Below are 23,693 nucleotides of genomic sequence, written 5' to 3'. Positions count from 1 at the left end.
TCTCGCGCTTCCTAGCATTTGCCTGAAGCTCAGCAAAAGTCTGATATGTTGAGTTCGATACGAACTCCTGGATATCCCTCCTCTACACACCCAAATACCGGCTCATCCGAGCCTGCTTCGTGGACACCTGCTCGGGGTAGAACATCGCCTTCTCATCAAACTTCCGTGTAATCACCGTGATAGAATCATTACCCCGCTTGAGGGTCAAGAACTCCTAAACCAACCATTCCCTCTCCACCGGGGGAACGTACTTGTCTCTGAACATAGTGGTAAACCTCTCCCATGTCACAGTTAAAACCTCTGCCAGAGTGAAGTTCATCGTCACGAACTTCCACCAATCCTTTGCTCCCAGGCGGAGCTGGTTCAAGGCGAATCGTATCCTCAGATGCTCCGGACATGAACAAGTGTAGAAGCATCCCTCGATATCAGCAATCCATCTCATCGAAGCGATCGGATCCTGCATCCCGTCAAACTCAGGTGGCTTCGTGTTGCTGAACTCCCGAAATAGCAACGAGTCACCTCCCTGTTGTCTGGCAGTGGCCACAGCTGCGGTAGCTGCAGCGGCTGTAGCCTCAGTCAACGCGGCGTACCGCTCATCAAATCTCTCCATCAGAGTGGTCTTAATAGACCCAAACATCTCCGGAATCTCAGCCCGGATTGTTGCAGCCACCTCCTCATGAATCATCTGACGAATCTCCTCGTCACTCACACTGCTCGTACCGGGTCTGTGGCGTGGTCCAACCATGATGCCTCTGAAATACAACATAGAAGTATCAGAGACTCTATCGAGCATAATCACACTCGATACTCAAACCTACTCAGTCTCTGATACCCAGGGATTCTTACTTGGGTTGCCCACTGACCCGATGTCTTCGGTAGTACGGGCCTAATACTACCGACTCCACCGCATCATCATTCACCCCAAGTCCTCATCCCCAAACCCCAGATCATGAGTACTCTATTCCTGCCATGCACTAGCTATCCGCTCGCTCTCGCAGCATCTCATAGCAATAGATTTCCCTAGACTAAGGCATCACAAATCAGGCCACTCTAGTCGTAATATGAATACCTAGTCTTCTATCATGCATTTCATATCATATCATAACTCATAACACATATTGTAAGGGTATTTTGGGGATTTTACCGTTCGGGCGCTGGCTGATCGTACACACTGCTTCATCCTTGGTTACCACAGAATCCTTTATCAAAATTTTATGATTTTGTTTTTGAAATTTTTTCTCAAATCCTCGGTTTGAGTTCAGTTACGCCTGAAGGTGTACCCGAATCCCTCAAACCAAGGCTCTGATACCAACTTGTAACGACAGAAAATTTAAAACAAAATTTTCATTTCTTAAAATGTATTTCCATCACATAAGTCATCAAGATCCAATGTATCATGTCATAATACAATCATATAAGTCCCAAGATCGTAAATCTTCCATCAGTGTGCACAGATCACGCCGGAGCCTTCCCACGGTCCTCGCTAGTACCTGAAACATATATCACAAAATCTGTAAGCATAAATGCTTAGTGAGTTCCCCAAAATACAACTTACGCACATACGCCTTTCCAGGCCCTGACCTTCTGGTCCATGTGTCTCAGGGGACTTCCGTCCAGACTAGGTAAACCTTCCGGTCCTACCCTCGCCAACCTTACGGTCCACATTACAACGCCTTCCGGCCCATAACATATTCGCCTTCCGGCCCATATCAAGCATATCATAATTAACTTATCACATATATCACATATATCTTATATCATATCCGACCTTCCGGTCACGCAATCAAGCCTTCCGGGTATAGTATAGTGAGAAGACTCACCTCGAGTATCTCAATAACTCGCGAATCCTGGAAATCACTCGTGCTCGATCCTCCGAGCTATAATCCTCCTATAACATCATATGTCTCTTAATTAGCACTTTTACCACTAAGGTTGACTACCCCTATCAAGTCAACACAAGGTCAACGGTCAACGGTCAACTTTGACCGGACTCGTCGAGTGCACTAGGGCGACTCGGCGAGTCTATACGTATCCACCAACTCTCTTAGGATTCTCTTTTGACACGTCGAGTACTCCCCTGACTCGGCGGGTTCCACCTGGCATGAATCGTAGGGCCACCACGACTCAACTTGCCGAGTCTCAAGAACAACTCGGTGAGTCCCAGCTCGACTCAGTCCACCTGTCAACCCTTTCTAACTCTCCCTGACTCACTGAGTCAACTCATAACTTGACTGGAACACTCACTGAGTGGTCAAGGACAATCTTCATGCTACTCGCCAAGTCTGTTCTTCAGACTCGGCGAGTCCATGCCATGCATCAACTCAAACTTGCTTCTGAGGTCAGATCTGCTCCAAGAATTCATAGATCTGGCCCTCCTAAGCTTATTCATCACGTAAAGTTCATGTCTTGGTGCTCATAACACATTCCATGGCTCATAAATGGTGTTTTGACCTTAAGCATAAAGATCCTAATCCAAAACCCCCATGGATCTATAAAAAGTTGGGACAAAGGGACACTCTGGACCTCCAAGGGTCCAGATCCAGAACCTAAGTCACTAAAGGGACCAAGGAAGCACTAGGTCTAGCCACAAAACGCTCAATAAGCCTTAAATCAATATAAACATCAACCTAACAAAGAATAGCTCGAAGATAGTACCTTAAATGTGATGTTCTGGACTTCAAATCTTCAGGAAGTGGCTCCTCTTGATTTCCCTTAGCTATTGCTTCCTTTTCCTTTCAATTTAACACCTCCAAGGTCAATTATGGCTCCTTGCTTTGCTCCAAACGCTCAAACTCGCTAGGGTTTCACTCAGGGGGCTGGTGGGTACAAATGACGGCCATAAGGCCCTTTAAATAGGTCCCAAACCCGAGAAATTAGGGTTTCATTAAACAGCGTGGACTCGCTGAGTCCAGGCGCGAACCTGCATCCAGAACCGTAATCCTACTCGGCGAGTTTGAGCTCCAACTCGCCGAGTCGCCTCACAAAACACCAAAACATAAGCATAAAAGATACCTGGAAATCCGGGCTGTTACAGTGATGTTCGAAGACATTATTCAAAATATCAAATACACTGTGCTTAGATCGAATGGAAAATTGTGTGAGTTTACGATTGCTGATTTCCCAATAATGAATTTGTATGATCTTATACAAGTTACATTGCTTTTACAAGACAAATCATTTTCACATCTTCAAGAAACAGAGCCTGATGTATTCCAGCTTGGAATTAGACATATCAAAGTTTTTATTGAAAAATATTATGAGTGCTTAGCTCAAACCGATGTGGAATTAGCTACTGCTAAGGGAATGGAAATTACTGCTCTAATGGCTCCTTTACTGAAACAAGTTGATTTAAAGAAGTATGCTGATGGAGAAATTTGTCTGAAGCCATTTGGGGTAGTCTTCGCAGGAAAGGATAAGTCTGTAAGAGCTAAACATTTCGTAATTCAAACATTCGAAGTGGAGAGATATGGTACTTCACAATATACGAACTTGATTGTTCGTATGAATCAGTGTAAGAAGAAAAATGAAGGAGACAAGAAGGAGATAAAGAAGGTTATTGCATGGTACACGGAGATACAAAGAGTGATGATGTACTCAATTCAACTGCTTACAAATTGAAGACTTCGACTATGATTACAAAGGGGGAGATTGTAAGGGATGATTTTGTTGTAATTAGTCAAAGTATCATAGGTCTTTGTATGTTGAGTAGTCTTCGTATTTTCTATAATCTATTTTACTAAGGCATATGTATTCGAAGCCTAATGCTTAGTCCTTAGTATATTTTTTGTATGCTTCCTTCTCCTATAAATAGGAGTCTTTACTAGAGTTAGATAGAGGTTTTTGCAGTCTTTTCTCTGTAAAACTGAAAGCGTAATAGGGTTGAAAGAAGATTATATTGACATGTGTGTTCAAATCTCGCATACATACTTTGATTTTATACTCTGATTCAATTCTTTACTCGATTCTTGATTCATCAGTTGTGACATTACACCACTTACCCTTCTTATGGTTTAGATTTTTCTGAACATATGAAACCTCTAAGTGATACTTTGTATTAAGATAAAGAGTTGTGCACTAGAAATTTTAGAGTAAGTCCTAACATACAAGAGCTAGTTGAGTTGACCGGTTTTGACCCGATGACTCAATTTGACTTTGACTTGACCAGAAATTCACGGTTGTCACATCATCCCCCCATTAGAAGGAATTTCGTCCCGAAATTAGCGTCGCGACTGGGATGTCAAGAGTTGGCAAAAAGATGCGGGTGTTTTTGTTTCATATGATCTTTGCGTTCCAAGGTAATCTCGGGTCCCTGTTTAGCGTTCTATCGGACCTTCACAATGGGAAAGCGACTTTGTTTTGTTCTTTTGATCTCTCGATACATGATTTCAATCGGTTTCTCTACAAAGTGGAGACTCTCGTTGATTTCGATTTCGTCGAGTGGTATCACAAGAGTCACATCAGACAGACACTTTTTTTAAATTTGCTACGTGGAAGGTAGGATGTACGTTATTGAGTTCTTGCGGTAGTCGAAGTTTGTATGCCACCGGGCCAATCTTGGCAAGGATTTCAAATGGCCCGATGTACCTTAGATTTAGTTTCCCACATTTACCAAAACGTATCATTCCTTTCCATGGTGAGACTTTCAGTAGTACTCGGTCACCAACCTGGAATTCTAAGGGTTTGCGTCGCTTATCTGCGTAACTCTTTTGTCGATCTCGAGATGTGTTCAGTCTTTCCTAAATTTGGATGATCTTTTCCATTTTCTCCCTTATGATTTAAGGGCCAGTGAGGGTGTTGTTAGGGACTTTCCCCCTAGCTAGTTGTGTGTCCCCCACTTCAGTCCAGTACATGGGTGATCTGCACTTATGGCCATAAAGAGCTTCAAATGGAGCGACCTTGATGCTAGTGTCATAGTTGTTATTGTAAGAGAATTCGATAAGTGGTAAATCGCTATCCCACGCTTTACGAAAATCTATCACACAAGATCTTAACATGTCTTCTAGTGTTTGTATGGTTCTCTCACTCTGCTCGTCGGTTTGTGGGTGGTAGGTTGTACTCATGTCTAGCCTAGTCCATAGAGATTTCTGTAAGGACTGCCAAAATCGTGAAGTGAATCTACTATCTCTATCATAGATAATGGATATTGGCACACCATGCAGTCGTACAATCTCTTTAATGTACATTCTAGTTAATTTCTCCATCTTGTCGGTTTCCTTTATTGGCAGGAAGTGCGCGGGTTTGGTTAGTCTGTCAACGATTACTCAAATGGTATCAGGCCTACCTGTTGTCTTTGGTAACTTGGTTATGAAGTCCATGGTTATTCGTTCCCACTTCCATTCAGGTATTTCTGGTTGTTGTAGTAAGCCTGAAGGCTTTTGGTACTCTATATTGAATTTGGCACAAGTCAAACACTTGCTCACATAGGTAGCCATTTCAGCTTTCATGGTTGGCCACTTCTTAATCTCCAGATACATCTTTTCTGAACCGATATGTATAGAGTATCGAGTTTTGTGCGCTTCGTTCATGATGACGTATCTGAACCCACCGAACTTCGGCGTCCAGATTCGATTGATGATATAACGAACTCTATCACCATTGACTTCTAGGTTCTTATCCATCCCTCTTAAGGATTCACCTGCCACATTCTCTGGTTTCAAAGCTTCCAGCTGAGCCTCTTTGATATCTATGGATAGGTGTGAATGGATCGTCATCGTTAATGACCTTACTTGATGGCCCGAGTATTCCTTTCTGCTTAAGGCATCTGCTACTACATTGGCTTTCCCCGGATGATAGCGAATCTCACATTCGTAGTCATTTAGCAGTGCTACCCATCGTATCTTTCTCATGTTGAGATATTTTTGGTTGAGGATGCGATGAAGACTTTTATGATCAGTGAAGATAGTGCATTTTGTGCCGTAGAGGTATTGTCTCTAGATCTTCAGGGAAAACACCACTACTCCTAGTTTGAGGTCGTGAGTGGTGTAGTTTACTTCGTGCGTCTTAAGTTGTCTCGAAGCATAAGCGATGAACCTTCCTCTTTGCATGGGTACACATCCAAGACCTTGATTCGAAGCATCGCAATAAACCACGAAGTCTTCAATTCCTTCTGGGAGAGACAAGATCGGTTCATTGCATTGGGCTTGTTTTAACGTTTGGAAGGCATCTTGTTGTTTTTCCTCCCAATTAAACACCACATCTTTTTGATTCAAGGTGGTTAGTGGTTTAGCAATCTTGGGGATATCTTCTTCTTAAAATCGCAGTTAATGGTATCCCGACCTCAGGTCGATTTTTGAAAACTAGCTTGCTCCCTAAAGTTGGTCGAAGAGGTCGTCGATTCGGGTTAGGGGATATCGGTTCTTGATGGTGAGTTTGTTTAGCTCCCGATAGTCGATGCACATGCGAAACGATCCACCCTTCTTCTTTACGAATAGGACCGGTTCTCCCCAAGGTGAGAAGCTTAGTCAGATAAATCTTTTGCTTAGCAGTTCATTCAGCTGACTGAACAATTGCCGCATTTCCGCCGGTGCTAGGCGGTATGGTGACTTGGCTACGGGGTAGCTCCAGGGATTAAGTCGATTCGGAATTCGACTTCCCGTGCAAGTTGTACACCTGGAAGATCTTCTAGAAATACGTTGGGGAAGTTACAGACCTCTGGAATGTCTTTGATGTCCTTCACCTCTTGTTTCTTATCTACCACATGGGATAAGAAGGCATGGTATTCCTTTCGGAGATACTTTTAAGCTTTGACTCAAGAGATTATTTGTATGTTTGTACTGGGTTTGTCATCGTAGATGACAAGGGTTTCGCCATACCAATGATGATGTCAAAACTTTTTATTGTGACCGACAATAGGTCGATTTGGAATGAATAGTTTTTTAGAGTGAGGGTACACCCCGTGTATATATCGCTTGTGCCTTCTACTTTTCAGTTTCCCATTTCTATGGTGTATGTGTCTTTTAGTGATTGAAGATTTTTTTGAAGTATGTGTTTGAATGGGTGGCTTACAAAACTCCTCTCCGCTCCACTATCGAAAAGTATGAATGCATATGAATTATTAAGTAGAAACATACCAGTAACCACCAGGGGGTCCTTGACTGCTTCCTCGTGTCTTATAGCCAGGACTCTTCCCACGCCACCAACATTAGCATTTCGTGACTTTGGATAGTCTCTTTTGAAGTGTCTTGTTTCTACACAACCGTAACAAGCTCGACTTGCTCCGGTATTCGCGGCTTGGGTGATTGGTTGACTTGGTGCCTTACATAAACGAGCGGTATGCCCCTTCTTGTTGCTGTTGTTGCAGTGCATTTCTTGGAAAGCGTTGGTGTGGTGAAAGTTGCACTTATTACACTTGGGAAGGGTTCCAACATATTGCGTCAATGGTGCTGGAGTGGCAGGGGTAGTGGCAGGATGGACAACAACAATTTGTTGCTTCTTGGCAGGGTCCTGCGGTGGTTGTTTGCTCTTGTTGTTCCAGAACTTTCTTTTATTGTTTCCCCATATTGCTTGCTCAGGGGTGGCTTCCACAGTGCCCTGGCTGACTTTATGTTCGATGAGGCTTTATGCTAGATCTTTGGCGTTATCAAAAGTAGAGGGTCTTGTAGATACTACGTTCCCTTGAATTTGGGGATACAGTCCCCAAATGTATCTTTCCACCTTCTTATCTTCCGTGGTGACCATCGCGGGACATAGAAGTGCTAGATCACTGAATCGGGTAGTATAGGTTGTAAGGTTAGAGAATATCATCTTGAGATTCTACAACTCTTGCTCCATTTTTGCACTTCTCCCCGTGGGAAATACTCTTTCAACATCATAGTCTTCAAATCCTCCCAACTTATCGAGTTAGCCACTGCGAGTGTTTAACATGGCCGTTCCACCAAGTAATGGCTCTATTAAAGAAAGTGTAAGCTGCAAATTTTACCTTGCTCGCTTTGTGGCATGCAAAAATCTCGAAGACTGAATCGGTCTTCTTGAACCATTGCATCAGAGTAATGATGCCCCCGCTTCCATCGAAAGATTTGGGTTTTCCATTGGTAAAATCTTTGTAGGAACATTCTTTGGAACGCCCCTAACTGTCTGCTTGGTTTGAGTTTGTGGCACCGCTTCCCACCCCACTAGCACTATTTGTGTTTATTTGAGATATGGCAACTACCACGACGGCTGTTACTACAGCCTGGAACATGGCAGGGTCAAATTATGGAGGGGGCGGTGGTGAATTTATTTGTGTTTTATTAACGCGTCTGGTAGATCTACGAGGTGGCATCTTTTTGCCATAGAGTTTAAAGATGAAGATGGTATGTTTCCAGTAGTGGTTATAAGTCGGGTGCTATGGAACAATGTTATCTCAGTTCTTTATAAATTATGTCCCGACCTTATAGTATTTGCAAACATTTCATAATATAAGTCTATATAAAATAAACTCATGAATTTACTAGTAATGTCTCCTTGAAATCCTGTTATTTGAACCATGTATGATCCCCCCTAAGATCACTTAATGTATACAAGTTGTGTGTAACTAAGGTTCAATAGGCCGTTGAACTTAATGATTCTGCCCTAAGCCCACAACCAAACAAGGAACATGACCCAAGATGGATTCACCATTTCTAGGTCGATCTTAGAGTTACCATAAGCAAATCATTTGTAACACCAAGTTATGAAATATAAGGTAAACTCCTAATGAAATAAAATGCATGCCAATTTCATTGATATAATTTAGTACATGTTGTTTTAGAAAAATTTGACCTTATAAAAGTTTTACATTACATCAATGTAACGGAAATTTTTTGACATCACATAGACCCTTCGAATAGTACAGTCACTTAATCGTGGGGTCGAACCTATATGCAGAAAAGAGTAGCACCAATGCATACTCGTATACCTAGTTTATAACAAAATATGAGTAGTGCAAGCACTACGCGTGGCATGGGGTATCAGCTGGTCCCTGCAAGGCGGCCATGTGTGCACTCATTGCCCTAACCTCTTCCATATCTTCTGCTGCTTGGCGTTCTGCTTCCATCAATCACCTTTCCTTCCTGGCCTGACGTTCCAAATATTCCTGAATTTCGTCCCGGGTGGTGGTGACATCCCTATGTAGGGCCTCAGTGTGATCACTAGTCCGGTCGTGATCTTGATCTAAGTGACGAAGGAGGACTGTAGCGACCCCTGCGGTTGCACCTAGCTCCAATATCTGGTTAGTGGATGCCCTGGCATGCTCACCGTGGCGAGAAATGCGATGAATAATGACAGGGAGAGCCCTGTCTGTCCAGCCTCCTCTGTGAATGTTGTAGAAACCCCTGTCCATACCGTAAGGAGAGCGTTGGCCCTGTTCTCGATTCCATTATCTCAAATTCATTTCTCATTGCGGCATCGGTCCCTGGAAGTTTCGACTAGGAGCGTGAGCAGGGAGTGGATCGTATACCTCAGGTTCCTCGTCGGAGTCCTCTTCCATTCCTTCTTTATCTTCTTTTACTTCTTCTTCTTCTTCCGAGTCTTCTTCAGGATCATTTTCAGGATCTTCTTCGGGATCCTCCTCGACTATTTCTTCAGGTTCTTCCTCGACCCATCCCACATTCCCTTGGTTGGGAAAGTAGGGGTCTCCTGGTAAGTGAAATCCTGCCATGACGTCTGTGCGAGAATAGGGGTGTAAGGGATACAAAATGAAACTAGAAGGTCGTGTTATAGATTTATAAAATAGTCCCATAGTATTTTTGATGTTATGTTTTGTTCTTAGTGGTTTTCTTGTATGGGAAGTTTTTAGACTTGTTGCTCACTACGAGTTTTCCCCGGCATACATTAGTCACACCTCGGATAAATATAGTTGATCAAGCTATATTCATCCAAAGTCTAGTTACATACCCCAAAGCATATTCGTAGTGTCCAACTCATCATTTTACTTTTGTATTGACCTAGTTATGACACTGACCTTGCATGTATGCATTGATGTGTGTAAAACTAACTAGTTTTATTCCTACTTTTCTAATGTAAATTTATCACACAATAGGCAGTGTACCTGTCAATTGGTGGTATAGTTTTTAGTAAGTAAGGTATCGAACTCAGGCAACGGTGAATTTTAAATTAACTACTAGTACTATCTAAACAAATAATAAAAGAAGAGGTTTTCTCTAGTTTTTCAAGACTAGAAAACTTAATTATCTAACTAGAACTTAAACTACCAACTAATCGAGCAAATTAAATCAACTAAATTCAATAATAAAGAAGACTTATGTTTAGGATTGACTCATTTGATCCTATGCTTGATTTTATGAAAAGTGCTATTTATTAATCCATTTTTGATTACAGATTAGGATGATTAGGTTCACGTTTGCTATTACTAATCCTTAGAAAACAAATTAATCTAATCAGTGGCCAGTTGTCTAAATTAATGAATTTCCTAGATTATTTATTCGGGTTAAGTAAGACTTGTAATGGTTAATTGAATTTGTCTTTCAATTAACCTCTTGCTGATGGTTCATCACACAAGTTCACACATTAATTTTCCTATTCTCTATTAACCCTAGTTTCACGCTCGCTATTCCTAGGCATATCAAAAATCATATGAGATTAGCAATTAAGAGATGGTCGTGCAACTTAATTACAGATTAATTAACAGAAAATAGTAATAATTAACACATACGGGTCTTTAACAAGCGTAACAAAACAAATCACCAAATAAGGATAATCCAAATCATAAAATCAACACATAATCACAAACTTTGTCTTTCCTAAACAGTAGAAAATAGGTTTAGTTCATGATTACAACAAGACTAAAGTCAAAAACGAAATCAAGTAAATCAAACATGGTTCAACTTAAAGAACAATAAGAGTAAACTTGAATTTTTCCTTAATTCTTCTCACAATTGGATCTAGGATTGATTTTCTGGCTTCCAACACTTCAACTCGTCTACTAATCGTCGCTTCTCTCCTAAGGATTTCATAGAAAAATCGGGTGTTGATCAGGAATTCTCTTTTTATAGATTATAGGCGACTCGTCGAGTCCCTCATTAAATTCCCGTGTCCGGGAAGGTAAGGACTCTTCTGCTTCGAGAACCTTCGTGGGAACTCGTCGAGTCAAGGGTCAACTCGCCGAGTCCCTTGTTATTTTTGGCTTTGTTCTTCATTCTTTGATTCCCAAACTCCCAATAGCTGTTCCAGCTTCCTTTTGCTTCCGAGCACTCCTTTTGGACTAAAAATATAATTTAAACATAATTAAGCACCTTTCGTTCCATAATTGCAATAAATTAGCCAAAAACTATTAATAATCTATACAAAATATATGACTAAATGTAACATCCAAAATTTCAACACAATTAAAACTTTTCAAAATCACCCATTTTATTAACGTTGTTACAAAAAGGTTTTCAATACATTATTTAACAGAGTAATTTCCCAAGTTCATATCATAAAACACCAACGCGAGGAACGGTACAATCACGCCTTTGCCTTGCCACAGACTCTTGAGAACCTGAAACATAAAATCACAACTGTAAGCCCGAAAGCTTAGTGAGACACCCCCAAAATACCACCCACATATATGCCTTTCCAGGCCCTGACCTTCCGGTCCATGTGTCTCAGGGGACTTCCGTCCCTGCTGGGTAAACCTTCCGGTCCTACCCACGCCGACCTTCCGGTCCACCACACAACGCCTTCCGGCCCATAACATAATCGCCTTCCGGCCCATAACATATTGCCTTCTGGCCCATAACATATTGCCTTCCGGCCCATAAGCATAAAATGCATATATAACATAACAAATAATCATATAGCAGTTCATAGACAACAATCGATCAACAGATCACATATCATAGCATTACTCTAAACAAGATACCGGTCTAGCCAGTCACTAGCATAACATTACCCTACGAATCAGTCAACATACTAAATGCATACATACGCCTTTCCAGGCCATAACCTTTCGGTCCACATAGCAATGCCTTCTGGCCCATAACATGTAATGCCTTCCGGCCTATATTATAACAATGACAACTACCCGGATTTCCATCCGATAAAAAGGGTCGGCCTTAGTGCTATAAACCCTAGCGATATAGTGAGGATAACTCACCTCGAAACTGCCGACTGAACAGATAGCTCAAGCTGCTCCGATCACTGATACGATCTCCACCTTTGGACAGCCACCAATGCACTGAACTCAAACAATAAACAACAATTACCAAAATACCCCTGGAACCACTTGGTAAATCCTTGGTCAAAGACAAGGTCAAACTCAACCCCTGACTGACCCTACTCGCCGAGTCAACCCTATGACTCGCCGAGTCCCCATACTCAGAACTTCACTCAACCCGCGATCTAACTCGCCGAGTCACCCCAAGACTCGCCGAGTTCAACAACTCTGAGTCCACTCGCCCTCAACTCACCGATTCTCTAAAATTCCCTTTCTACACGTCGAGTATCCCCTTTGGCTCGACGAGTTCCTCCAGGACGAATCGCGGGGCCACCCCGACTCAACTCGCCGAGTCTGAAGAACAACTCGACGAGTCCCAGTTAATCTTCAAGCTACTCGCTGAGTCTGTTCATCGGACTCGGCGAGTCCATGCCATGCAACCGCTCAAACTGCTTTCTAAGGTATGAACTGCTCCGACCATTCATAGGTCTGGCCTTCCTAGACTGATCCATCACGTAAGGTCCTCATTTCGGTGCTCACAATACACCCCATGACTCATAAATTACATTTTGACCTAAGGCATAAGGATTCCAATCCAAAACCTCCATTGATTCCCGAAATGCTCAGGCATGGGACATTCTGGACTTCCAAGAGTCCCAATATAGGGTTCCAATCGCTTGGGGGACTAAGGTAACATTCGATCTAGCCACAAAAGGGTTCAATAAACCCTAAATCCATATACACATCAACATAGAAGAATGTAACTCGAATTATTACCAGAATAATGTGCTTTCTGTGTCCCCAATCCTCAGAACGTGACTTCTCTTGTTGTTCCCTTAACCAAGCCTTCTCTTCCTTGCAAACACTACTTCCAAAATCAACAATGGTCTTCAACCTTGCTCTAGATGCTCACAATCGTCTTAGGGTTTCTCTCAGAAGGCTAGGGTGAACAATGACGGCCATAAAGTCCCTCATATACGTCCCAAACCTGAACGGTTAGGGTTTTCGCTAAACAGCACAGACTCGCCGAGTCCATATCCGGACTCGTCGAGTCCAGTCGCGAACCCGCGACCAAATCTGCGACCCTACTCGGCGAGTCTAGGCTCCAACTCGCCGAGTCCCCTCTTAAAACACCCAAAAACATAATTATAACAATACCTGAAATTCCGAGCTATTACACTAAACATGCACATATCAAATTACCCCACACTTGACTTTTGTTTGCCCCCAAGAAAAACTGAATTTTTATACATAATAACATCACATAAGATAATCCTAATCAAACCCAGCCATTGTGTCAAGTGTGGGATAGTAGTCCCCTGGGATAGTGGATTCAAAGGGATGCATAAAATGGGCATTGTTCAAGAGAAGTGGTCAAGTGTTTATGCATAAAATGCCCCTATTGCAGGTTATGCATGATAAAGAAAACTAAAGTAAAAAAAAAAAAAGAATTGGAACAAGCTCCCCTGGGATAGTAGTCGCGAGGTTGATTCTTTTCTTTTTAAGCTCCATCTTTAGCTGACTTTAGACATGGGAACAGCTCATCAATGCCTTGGTTGTCATATCTTGTGTGGTAAAAAGCTCTAAAAATGCAGAAAACTTTCGGAAATCTCTAGGAATCATACTTCATAAGTGCAACTAATTGCCATTTGAGATAATACCAAATCAGAAGCTGAGATGAGAAATTCATAGCAACTCGTGAAGTTAGTGGACAGACTCGCCGAGTTGTTGCGCAAAAATGCCAAAATCCGGATTTTTACACTAGGACTCGTTGAGTTGGGTATGTGTACTCGACGAGTCCATCGTTGTGTGAAAAAAAACTGCTTTATGTTTAAACAATTCTGATGTGGTAAACACTTCAAAGCCTTTCATGAAAATTTTTCCTTGAGTAATTAGACACTTTTAAGACTCTCGTAAACACCGGACTTGATACTTGAACTCGCTTCTCTCTTTCGTCTAGACTCGTCCTTCCAAGCACTCTCGAGGTCTTTTGCACACAACCCTAGCATCCAAATTCTGAAAACAAACTAAAACAAATAGTCGAGCAATCAAAATCCTAAAACTACTGGTTCAAATATCAATTACAAACCAAAAACAAATAAAAAATGTTTTTTAACATAACCAAACATAAAAAGATAAATCATTCTTCATCTTCCACATCCTCTTTATCATTATCATCCCCATCATCATGTACCGCTCGGCTTCCACTAGCTCCGGCCCTCCTTACATCAATTCGCTCCTCCCATGTACGATTATATGGGTAATTACCCCCATCAATATGTTGAAGTTGGAAATGATTGAACAATTGGATATGTGATTGGTTGCTAAAATTGATCCCCCTCGCCAAATCAATTTGGAGCCACCTCATTTCCACATTGTACCAATCCATAAGTACATCATCATCGACCTGGATCACCGGTGCTTCTTCTCGAGCTTCTCATTGGCGTCTCCTCACATTCCTTCCCGGTTCCTCGAGTGCTAGCACCAGGTCATCATGGGGAATGGCATAGTGGCCCCCTCCATAATCTTCAATAGTATTCACCCTCTTAAAAAGCATAGGATTAAAAGGAGGGGTTGGAACCTCCATGAACATGTCACACGTTCCTGCATTCATCAAACCATATGACTTGGATAGGCGGGTCACGAACATCCCACCATTAAGTTTTGAAGTCTTCCTATCCTTGACCGTCCCCTCACTCAAATATGCGGCTATGCAATATGGGATGCAGCAAAAAGTGTTAGGAGTAATAATACTCCATAAATAGAATACATCAAGGCTAGGGACTATATCATCATCTTTCCTTTGGTTGATGGTGCTCGAGATAAGACGGTGAACGAGTCGGTGAGTCGGGGATCGGATGCTCCCTTCTTGAGCAGATTGTGCAATGTACACCTTGTTGGCGATAGTATTCCACCAAAGATTACCCCTTAGTCCATCTGGGAAGACTTGGTGGCACTGCTTTAAAATTGTACCAAACTCAGCAGTATTGACCAATTGTTGGTCATAAATCCCAAGTCTCCAAGAATTTTATGTTCCCGGGATTGTAATAGTCATTTCCTCCCTGGAAAGAAACTATGGAGAAAAACTCCCAACATAGCTCTTGATACACCGGCTCTTGAATTCTGAACAGTCGGTTCCACCCATCACACGTAAGAGAGACTCCATTGTGGTTGAATGCTTGGAACAAGTAAGGCGCTAACTCCTCTTCGTATCGTACTCTACCCAACCATTCCCAATCAAGTGCATTGGGCACATAAATCTCTTTCTTCTTCAGTTCTTCAAGCCTTTTTTTCCACCTCCTCATCGTAGAATCAGAACTGATGCGTGGAAAAGTTAACCAAGGCTGAGAATCTTGGCTTCTACGGGAGCTTTGATCGAGTCTGAACATGTTTCCTACACACATAGATAACACACAATCTAGAGAAACACAGAAGCATTAAAAGAACATCTATTCTGTATCACGACCAGACTCGTCGAGTCCATGAACAGACTTGGCTAGTCCTTTGAACAAATCGAGACCTGCTGCAATTCGGACTAAATTAACTCATGTAAACTCCAAATTCATGAAAGGGGTTTGTCCATATAGGTATTCTAACCATCAATTCGTAACAATCGACAACATAAACTAACAAAACATGTCAAATTTTAAGAACCCTAAAAATCGTGAATCTTCAAAAACGGGTTTTCTTACAAAATTAAAGGCATAGAACATCCAAAGGTTGAACCTTTAACAGATTTTAGTGAGAAAAATGTTACCTTTTTGAAGATCATGGAGACAATAGAAGAAAATCAAGATGAAAGATTGAGAGAAGGAGAGGCACGTTGAGTGTGTCGGCTGCTTGTGTAAATGAGAATGATATTCCAAATTAGGGTAAAAACCCTAACTTTACCGGAATTTTTTTTTCAGTAAAAAGCACCGAATCGTCGAGTAGGGGTACCGACTCGGCGAGTCAGGTCGCGCGACCGAACTTTCTAAATTCGTGTGGACTCGTCGAGTAAGGTAACAAACTCGGCGAGTCTGTTAAGCTGTTTCACAAAAACTGAAAATTTATCCCAAAAATTTTAATAAGATTTAATGACATTTACCCCACACTCAGGCCTTGCTTTCCCTTAAGCAATCAATTGTAGACAATTAGGAAAAATTGGAAAGAAAAATCGTAAGAAAACCTAACGAAAACAAAAAATAAAATTAGAAAAGAAAGCAAACTCTCGTAACAGGTTGCCTCCCGTCAAGCGCTTCTTTTTGAGGAGTCGTTAGCTGGACTCCTTTCCGCTCTACATTGCTGTGGTTTCCTCTAAGTCCATCATTTCTTCAATTCTTTCATCTTGTTCCATTCCTTCTTCGTATCTTTTAACCCGATGCCCATTAACTTTGAAACTTGATCCATCTTTGCTCCATAGCTCAATCACACCATAAGGATAGACATGCTTAACAGAAAAAGGCCTGGTGCAACGAGTGCGTAATTTTCCCGGAAAAAGTTTATGTCTTGAATTGAATAATAGTACTTTTTGTCCTTCCGCAAACTCTTTATTTCCTTTCAACCTTGTATCATGCCATCTCTTGGTCTTGTCCTTATAAATCAATGAGTTGGTGTAAGACTCATTCCTCATTTCTTCTAAATCATTCATTTGCAAGAGTCGATTTGCACGCAACTCATGTGGCTCAAAATTACATGTTTTCAAAGCCCAATATGCTTTGTGTTCAAGTTCCACGGGTAAATGACAATTTTTACCATACACTAATCTATATGGTGTGGTTCCAATTGGTGTTTTAAATGCGGTCCTAAATGCCCAAAGTGCATCATCCATTTTATCCACCCAATCTTTTCTATTGTGCCCCACCGATTTTTCCAAAATTCTTTTCAGCGCCCTATTTGTAATTTCAGTTTTCCCATTGGATTGTGGATGATAAGGCGTTCAAAATCTATGGCGTACCCCGTATTTTTGCAACACTTTTGCTAGTTGTTCATTAGCAAAATGGGTTCCCCGGTCACTAATTAATGCTTTAGGCACTCCGAATCTTGAAAATAATTTCTTTAAAAATTTCACCACCATTCTTGCATCGTTAGTTGGTAATGCTTGTGCTTCCGCCCACTTTGACACATAATCTACCGCTACGATGATATATTTGTTGCCCTTGGATGAAGGAAATGACCCCATGAAATCTACACCCCAAACATCAAAAATCTCACAAACTTTAATATTTAATTTGGGCATTTCATTCCTTGTCGACATATTCCCCGTTCGTTGGCAAGCATCACATTCTTTCATGTAAGTAGCTGCATCTTTAAAAATAGTGGCCAATAAAAATTGGAATCAAACACTTTTTTAGCAGTGTATTGTACCCCATGATGTCCTCCGACAGGTCCATTGTGGCAATGCTCTAATATGTCTCTACTTTCCTTGCCAAATACACATCTTCTTATTATTCCATCTGCACAACTTCTAAAAAGATAAGGCTCATCCCAAAAATAATATTTAATTTCAGCAAAGAACTTTTTCTTTTGTTGATGGGTAAGGCCTTTTGGGAGGTAATTGCCAGCCAAGTAATTTGCAATGTCTGCATACCATGGATCTTCATTCACAACCACCATCAAATATTCTTTGGGGAAGCTATCTCCAATACCCATGTTTTCTTCATCTTCCCTTTCTGGGTTTTCTAAACTAGAAACATGATCGACTGCAACATTCTCCATCCCCTTTTTATCTTTGATCTCGATGTCAAATTCTTGAAGTAAAAGTACCCATCGGATCAATCTTGGCTTTGCATCTTGCTTGGCAAACAAGTACTTAATAGTAGAGTGGTCAGTAAAAACAGTGGTTTTAGATAAAATAAGATAAGGGCAGAATTTGTCAAAAGCATACACCACGGCTAGTAATTTATTTTCACTTGTGATGTAATTTTCTTAGACTGGATTCAAAGTCTTTCTTGCATAATAAATGGGTCGAAAGTGCTTATCAACCCTTTGGCCAAGTACAACTCCTAATGCAAAGTCGCTCGCGTCACACATTATTTCAAAAGGTAGGTTTCAATTCGGGGCAATAATCATCGGGGCATTAGTTAATTTTTCTTTCAGAATTTCAAAAGCCTCTAGACACTCTTTAGTGAAATTGAATGGTGCATCTTTTAAAAGTAATTGTGTTAGACATCGAGTTATTTTAGAAAAATCTTTTATGAAACGGTGGTAAAAACCCGCATGACCTAAAAAACTCCTAATGCCCTTTACATTAGTTAGTGGAGGTAATTTAGCAATTGTATCTATTTTTGCCCGATCCACCTCAATTCCCGCTTTGGATACCTTGTGGCCCAAGACTATACCCTCTTTAACCATAAAGTGACATTTTTCCCAATTGAGGACTAAATCGTTTTTTTCACACCTTGCAAGCATTAAATCAAGGTTAGCAAGACAATCATGGAAGGAAGATCCAAAAATAGAAAAATCGTCCATAAATACTTCCATGAATTTTTCCACCATGTCGTGGAATATGGCCGTCATGCACCTTTGAAATGTCGCGGGTGCATTGCATAACCCAAAGGGCATGCGGCGATAGGCAAAAGTCCCACTCGGGCAAGTGAAAGTAGTCTTTTCTTGGTCAATTGGGTCTATGGAATTTGGAAGTAACCTGAAAATCCGTCTAAGAAAGAATAATAGTTATGGTCGGACAATCTTTCAAGCATTTGATCAATAAAAGGCAAAGGAAAATGGTCTTTACGAGTGGCAGCATTTAGATTTCGATAATTGATGCACACTTGCCAACCGGTTACCATTTGGGTCGGAATCCGCTCATTCTTCTCGTTTGTGACTACCTTCATCCTGCCTTTCTTGGGTACCACTTGAACGGGACTAACCCATGGACTGTCGGAAATAGAATAAATGATCCCTTCATCTAAAAGCTTTACTACCTCCTTCTTGACCACTTCTTGCATGTTCGGGTTGAATCGTCTTTGATGTTGCACTACCGGATTTGCTTCTTCTTCCAGGTTGATCTTGTGAGAGCAATAAGAGGGGCTTATTCCCTTGATATCAGTGATACTCCATGCAACGACACTCTTTCTCTTCTTTAGAACATGGACTAATGCTTCTTTTTCAGATTTGGAGAGGTCAGAAGCTATTATAACAGGTTTTTGATCACCTTCTTCAAGAAATGCATACTCTAAATGATCAGGTAGAGTTTTAAGGTCTAATTTTGCGTTTTGTGCACTCGACACATCGATTCGATACAGGTGACTCTTCGAGTTCAGGCTAAATTCCTCATCTGATTGTGGTTTCCTGCATGGACTCGTCGAGTCTATGGTATCGACTCGCCGAGTCGAACATTCTGCACTTTTGATTAAATCATCATAGTCAGCTTCTTCGAGCAGTCTCTCTATCTCTTTCAGGTCCCTTTCAGCATCAAAATCTTCTGCAAAAGTTATAGTGGGATTGCTCGACTTGTCTTCTTTCCAATCTTCTATTAGTTCGTCCATCATATCTATAGAGAATGTTGTGTCATCACTAAACCTTGCATGCTTCATTGCTTGATCAACTCCAAATGTAACTTATTCGTCTCCCACCCGAAGGGTGAGTTTAGAATCTCGCATATCTACTATGGCACTTGCAGTGTTGAGGAAATCTCTTCCAAGTATGATCGGGACTTGAGGATCCGCTTCCATGTCTAGTACTATAAAGTCCATCGGGAATACGAACTTATCCACTTTTACCAATAGGTCCTCGCATATTCCCCTTGGAAATGTCACTTTTTTATTAGCTAAGAGTATTGCGAAGGTTATCCTGTGGTTCTTGGTATTCTAGTGTTCGCTTCGGAGAATGCAGTCTATCGCCTACAAGGCGATGGTGACTTCTTCCACATGAGAGGGCGGAGGATCCTAGGCACTACTTGTCTGTAACGGGGTGGTCGAAGTGCCTGAGTAGTGCGAAAACCTTCTGCAACTACTCTTCTGAAGGTTCTGAGTTTTCTCAGTCTAGGTCAAATCTAGTGAGTATAGGGTTCCATCACTCAGAACTTTAATCTCCTCATCCACTCTCCTAAGAGTTTAACTCATCGCAGCTTTCGGATTTCCGGGATATCTGCTGAGATGCTTAATTTGTGGGATTAAGCGTGAATGGATGGTCGTAGTCAATGGCCTTGACTCTTACGACTCAGATTTTTTTGTCAATTGAGGGTGTTAGCTACTATGTTGGCTAAACAGGGATGACAACAAACTTCGGATTTGTGGTCATTATAGTAGCTCAACCCGCCGTAGTTCTCTTGACTCGAGCTCCTATTCTAAGGAATAGGATGAAGGGTTTTACTATGAGGTTCGTGGTAGAGCTCATACTTGGTTGAACCACTACTACTTGGTGTATACGGGCCGTATATAATTGAGGTCGGCAGGATGTTCGGTTGTGCGACTCCACCCCAGACCCACAACCCAACGAGGAACAGGGAGTAGGGAGGAAGCACACATCTTAAATCTTTTTGATCTCAATTATATACCACCCTTATGCATATACTTAGTTATAGTGGTCAGTCCCATGAGTTCTATCCCCTTGATTCGCGAACCTGATTGCGAGGTGTGAAGGGTCTTTCTGGGGAATCTACGGAGTTTGCTTCTGGTGGTTATCATCTTCTGGAATGCCTGCAGTGTCTTTCGCTTCGGTTTCTATCTTCATAATAAGGGTTGGTTTACAGCGCATGGTACCCTTCTCCTGGGTACTTCGGAAGGTTGAAATACGAGTGACGACTGACGGATCGCATTAGTTTTCATTATTTTTGTTATGTTTAGGTTTGGAAGAACCTTTATTTGCTGAAATGGCTGTGGTGAAAGTTCTTTTTACACAGCACTAGGATTTACACACGGTTGCACTAAGTCAAACCATGATCGATAGGGGCGTCGAAGTTGGCATACATCGACATCGCATACAATGACGATTGATAGTGTCATGTGCCGAACAGGCACACAAGTTCTAGGCGTCTCGGGTTTCGTCCCATGTATCACTGCCATGGATACTTGGACCGATAGAATCGGCGCGGAACTATAGAGGGTCCTGAGTGTTTTTGAGTAAAGTACCTTTTCATGAATGGATTCTCACGAGGCATTTCTATAATCGCCTAACATATACTAGTCATGTATAATTAAGGAGGGGAGGACTGTTGACTGAGTGACTCCGCCTTATATCCACAACCAAACGAGGAACATGAAATGAGATGGCATTCACTCACTCTAGGTCTATCCATCTCAATTATACATGGTCGTAATGTATATATCTAGCCATTATAGTCTTACCTGATGAAATTTTAACTTTTATAACAGTGCTGCGACTTTCACCTTAATGGGGAAGTATTTACATTTAGAGTTAGCCTTTTAGTGTTTTCGGTTAGTTATCTGAGATTGAGAGACATACAAAAATCTACCAGGTTCCATGATGATTCTCCCCAAGCATTAGAGTCAGACTCCTCCTGTGTCCTTGTCTTTTCTTTCAGTTGGGCAATCCTTCTTGAAGTGTCCAATCTCACCACATAGGTGGCAAACTGTATTGGTCGCCACATTGATGGTTGATGTAATGAACTCAACCGGGGCCCTGCAGGTACGAGAGGTGTGCCCCTTCCTGTTGCACCTAGCACAGAAGAGTTCTTAGCATGTACCATGATGATGGTAGTTGCACTTGCTGCAGTGGGGAAGGTTTCCTAGGTATGGTCTTGTAGGTGTCGGGATGGAAAACTTGGCAGGGGTATTGACTGTCTCAGCTCGTTGCCCTTCAGAAGGTCCTTGAGCGGAGGTACTTCCCTCCTCGTTCTTGAACTTTCTATTCATTGGATTTGGTGGAGGTTCTTGGGTGGCTGGGTACACAGAGGTTGGTTGTTGTTGTCCATTACTTGGATCGGAATTTCCGATAGGGCTGTTGCTAACATTGGCGTTGTTAGCATTGAGTTGAGCCATGACAGTTGCTACGGCTGCCGAGACTGTATCTTGGAACGTAGCTTCATCGAATAGGAGAGTCGGTTTCTTTCCGGCGGATGGGTTACGCTTCCTCGGAGGCATGGTTTTCCTACACGGAAAGGAAAACAAGCTGATGAGAGACGATGGTTAACCCTGGGCATATCTATCCTTACTATATTAGGCATAAATTTTTCCCGTGCTTCGAATACTGGTTGACCGAGTGTCGACCTACATCCCTATGATGTAGTCCAGGTATTCAAGGTAGGAGTATGAGTATCGGAAAAAGCCATAAGATGGAAGTCGTTCCTACTAAGTTACCTTTATACTAGGAAAGGTTTCACTCTCCAGCCTGGAAATATTTGAGAACAGTTCGGAACGAATTTTGCGGGAAGAAAAGCTCATGAAGACTTATGGCTAAATGTCCTCAATAGAGGTGTTGGGATCCGCTCTAATCGTGTTACTTGCACGGGAAAAGGCGATTTACCTAACACATAGCGTGAGTAGTGTAATCACTAACTCACTAAATTGTATTATTTTATGGGTGTATTAGTGTGACGGACACGAGGAAAAGACACTTACCAGGTTCCATGTACTGGCTCCCTCTGTCTACCTCGTATCTTTGACTGGGACCGACGTTGGTTTCCTTCGGATAGTTACCTAGGGTTCTCCTCTCCTATAGACATATTGAATTTCTACTCCGCCTTACTTCCGAATCCTACTTTGGGTGTCATCGCTTCAGGATGGATGAATGGAAATCTTGGAAGTTTAGACGAATTTCCCACCATGTCCCTAAAAAGATATAGGCACTTGGTGATTTCAATAGTCTCGTCTTGGTTCATTTATTTCCTAACTGGAAATCCTCCCAATGAACCTCTTCTGGGTCTGCATCACCTCTTCTATCGAGTACTGAAGTGGATAGGGTTTTCTATAGGGTGTGTGCGAGAATGGAAATATCTAAAGAATCCTAAGAGATTAGTAACATTTCATTGGGTGATCCATATCGAGTCCTGCTACAATTACATAGGGTATACAAATCATGTATAGCTTAGATCCGATAGGCCTTCGAATATGTGATACTACTCTACATCCACATCCCAACGAGGAAAAGGAAGTAGAGCGAAACCACACATTCTTAGCCTATGGGATCCTTATTATATATAAGCTTGGGAGTATATCTTCTATAATTGTAGGTATGTCAATAAGGATCTTTTTAGCTCTGCATGCAAGGTTATCTATAGATCCTAAAATACCCCTATGGTATTTTAATTTCTTGTTTGTTTCTTATCTTCTGAATATGATTATGGGATTAGTGTGAGTCTTTTAGCATTCCAAAATACTCCTATAGTATTTTAAACTTTATGTTTGGCTCTAGCATTCCTAGTTGGTTAGTTTCAGACCTGTTGCGACACCACTATTACTCCCAGGCACACGTTCATCGCATCTCGAATAAATGTAGTTGATCAGGTTACATTTATTCCAGCTTACGATTACATAATTGCCCAGGTTTGACGATAATGCTCAACATGCGAAGACTTTTATTCTTGTTCTTCTTGTGATACTTGTGTTCGAATGTTTAGATTCTGGATGTTCTTATACTTTGGTAAAATATGGTTATATTTTAAAGTATAATTCTCGGTCAGAGTGTTTTATCCCTA

General features: G+C 41.6%; 2 protein-coding genes across 2 annotated transcripts; both read right to left on the bottom strand.

The window, feature by feature from the left end:
* Window positions 1-16,391: 16,391 nt before the first annotated feature.
* LOC145007106 (uncharacterized) lies at window positions 16,392-16,925 on the bottom strand. Its single transcript, XM_078966095.1, has one exon. The coding sequence runs from the start codon at window positions 16,923-16,925 to the stop codon at window positions 16,392-16,394; it is 534 nt and encodes a 177-aa protein (XP_078822221.1).
* Window positions 16,926-17,033: 108 nt separating this feature from the next.
* Window positions 17,034-19,632, bottom strand: LOC145007105 (uncharacterized). Its single transcript, XM_078966094.1, has 3 exons — window positions 18,741-19,632; window positions 17,656-17,988; window positions 17,034-17,401 (listed from the first exon to the last, which is right to left on the bottom strand). Exons 1-3 carry the CDS (start codon window positions 19,630-19,632, stop codon window positions 17,034-17,036), a joined length of 1,593 nt encoding a protein of 530 aa, XP_078822220.1.
* Window positions 19,633-23,693: the final 4,061 nt, after the last annotated feature.

This window comes from Lactuca saligna, chromosome 7, assembly GCF_052625555.1.
Source record: "Lactuca saligna cultivar CGN05327 chromosome 7, ASM5262555v1, whole genome shotgun sequence".
NCBI lineage: Eukaryota > Viridiplantae > Streptophyta > Magnoliopsida > Asterales > Asteraceae > Lactuca > Lactuca saligna.
Note: the sequence above shows the minus strand (reverse complement) of the source record. Positions and strands in the feature narration are given on the sequence as shown.

Bases quoted from the DNA above. Each gene is read 5' to 3' on its own strand.
- LOC145007105 (XM_078966094.1), bottom strand. From the start codon at position 19,632: ATGAAGCATGCAAGGTTTAGTGATGACACAACATTCTCTATAGATATG. The intron at 17,989-18,740 runs GTTACTTCCAAA...ATAAATTACTAG, and splicing joins TTTCTTAGACGGATTTTCAG to CCGTGGTGTATGCTTTTGAC. The intron at 17,402-17,655 runs GCAATTACCTCC...CTATTTTTAAAG, and splicing joins CATTGCAAATTACTTGGCTG to ATGCAGCTACTTACATGAAA.
- LOC145007106 (XM_078966095.1), bottom strand. From the start codon at position 16,925: ATGGATGATGCACTTTGGGCATTTAGGACCGCATTTAAAACACCAATT.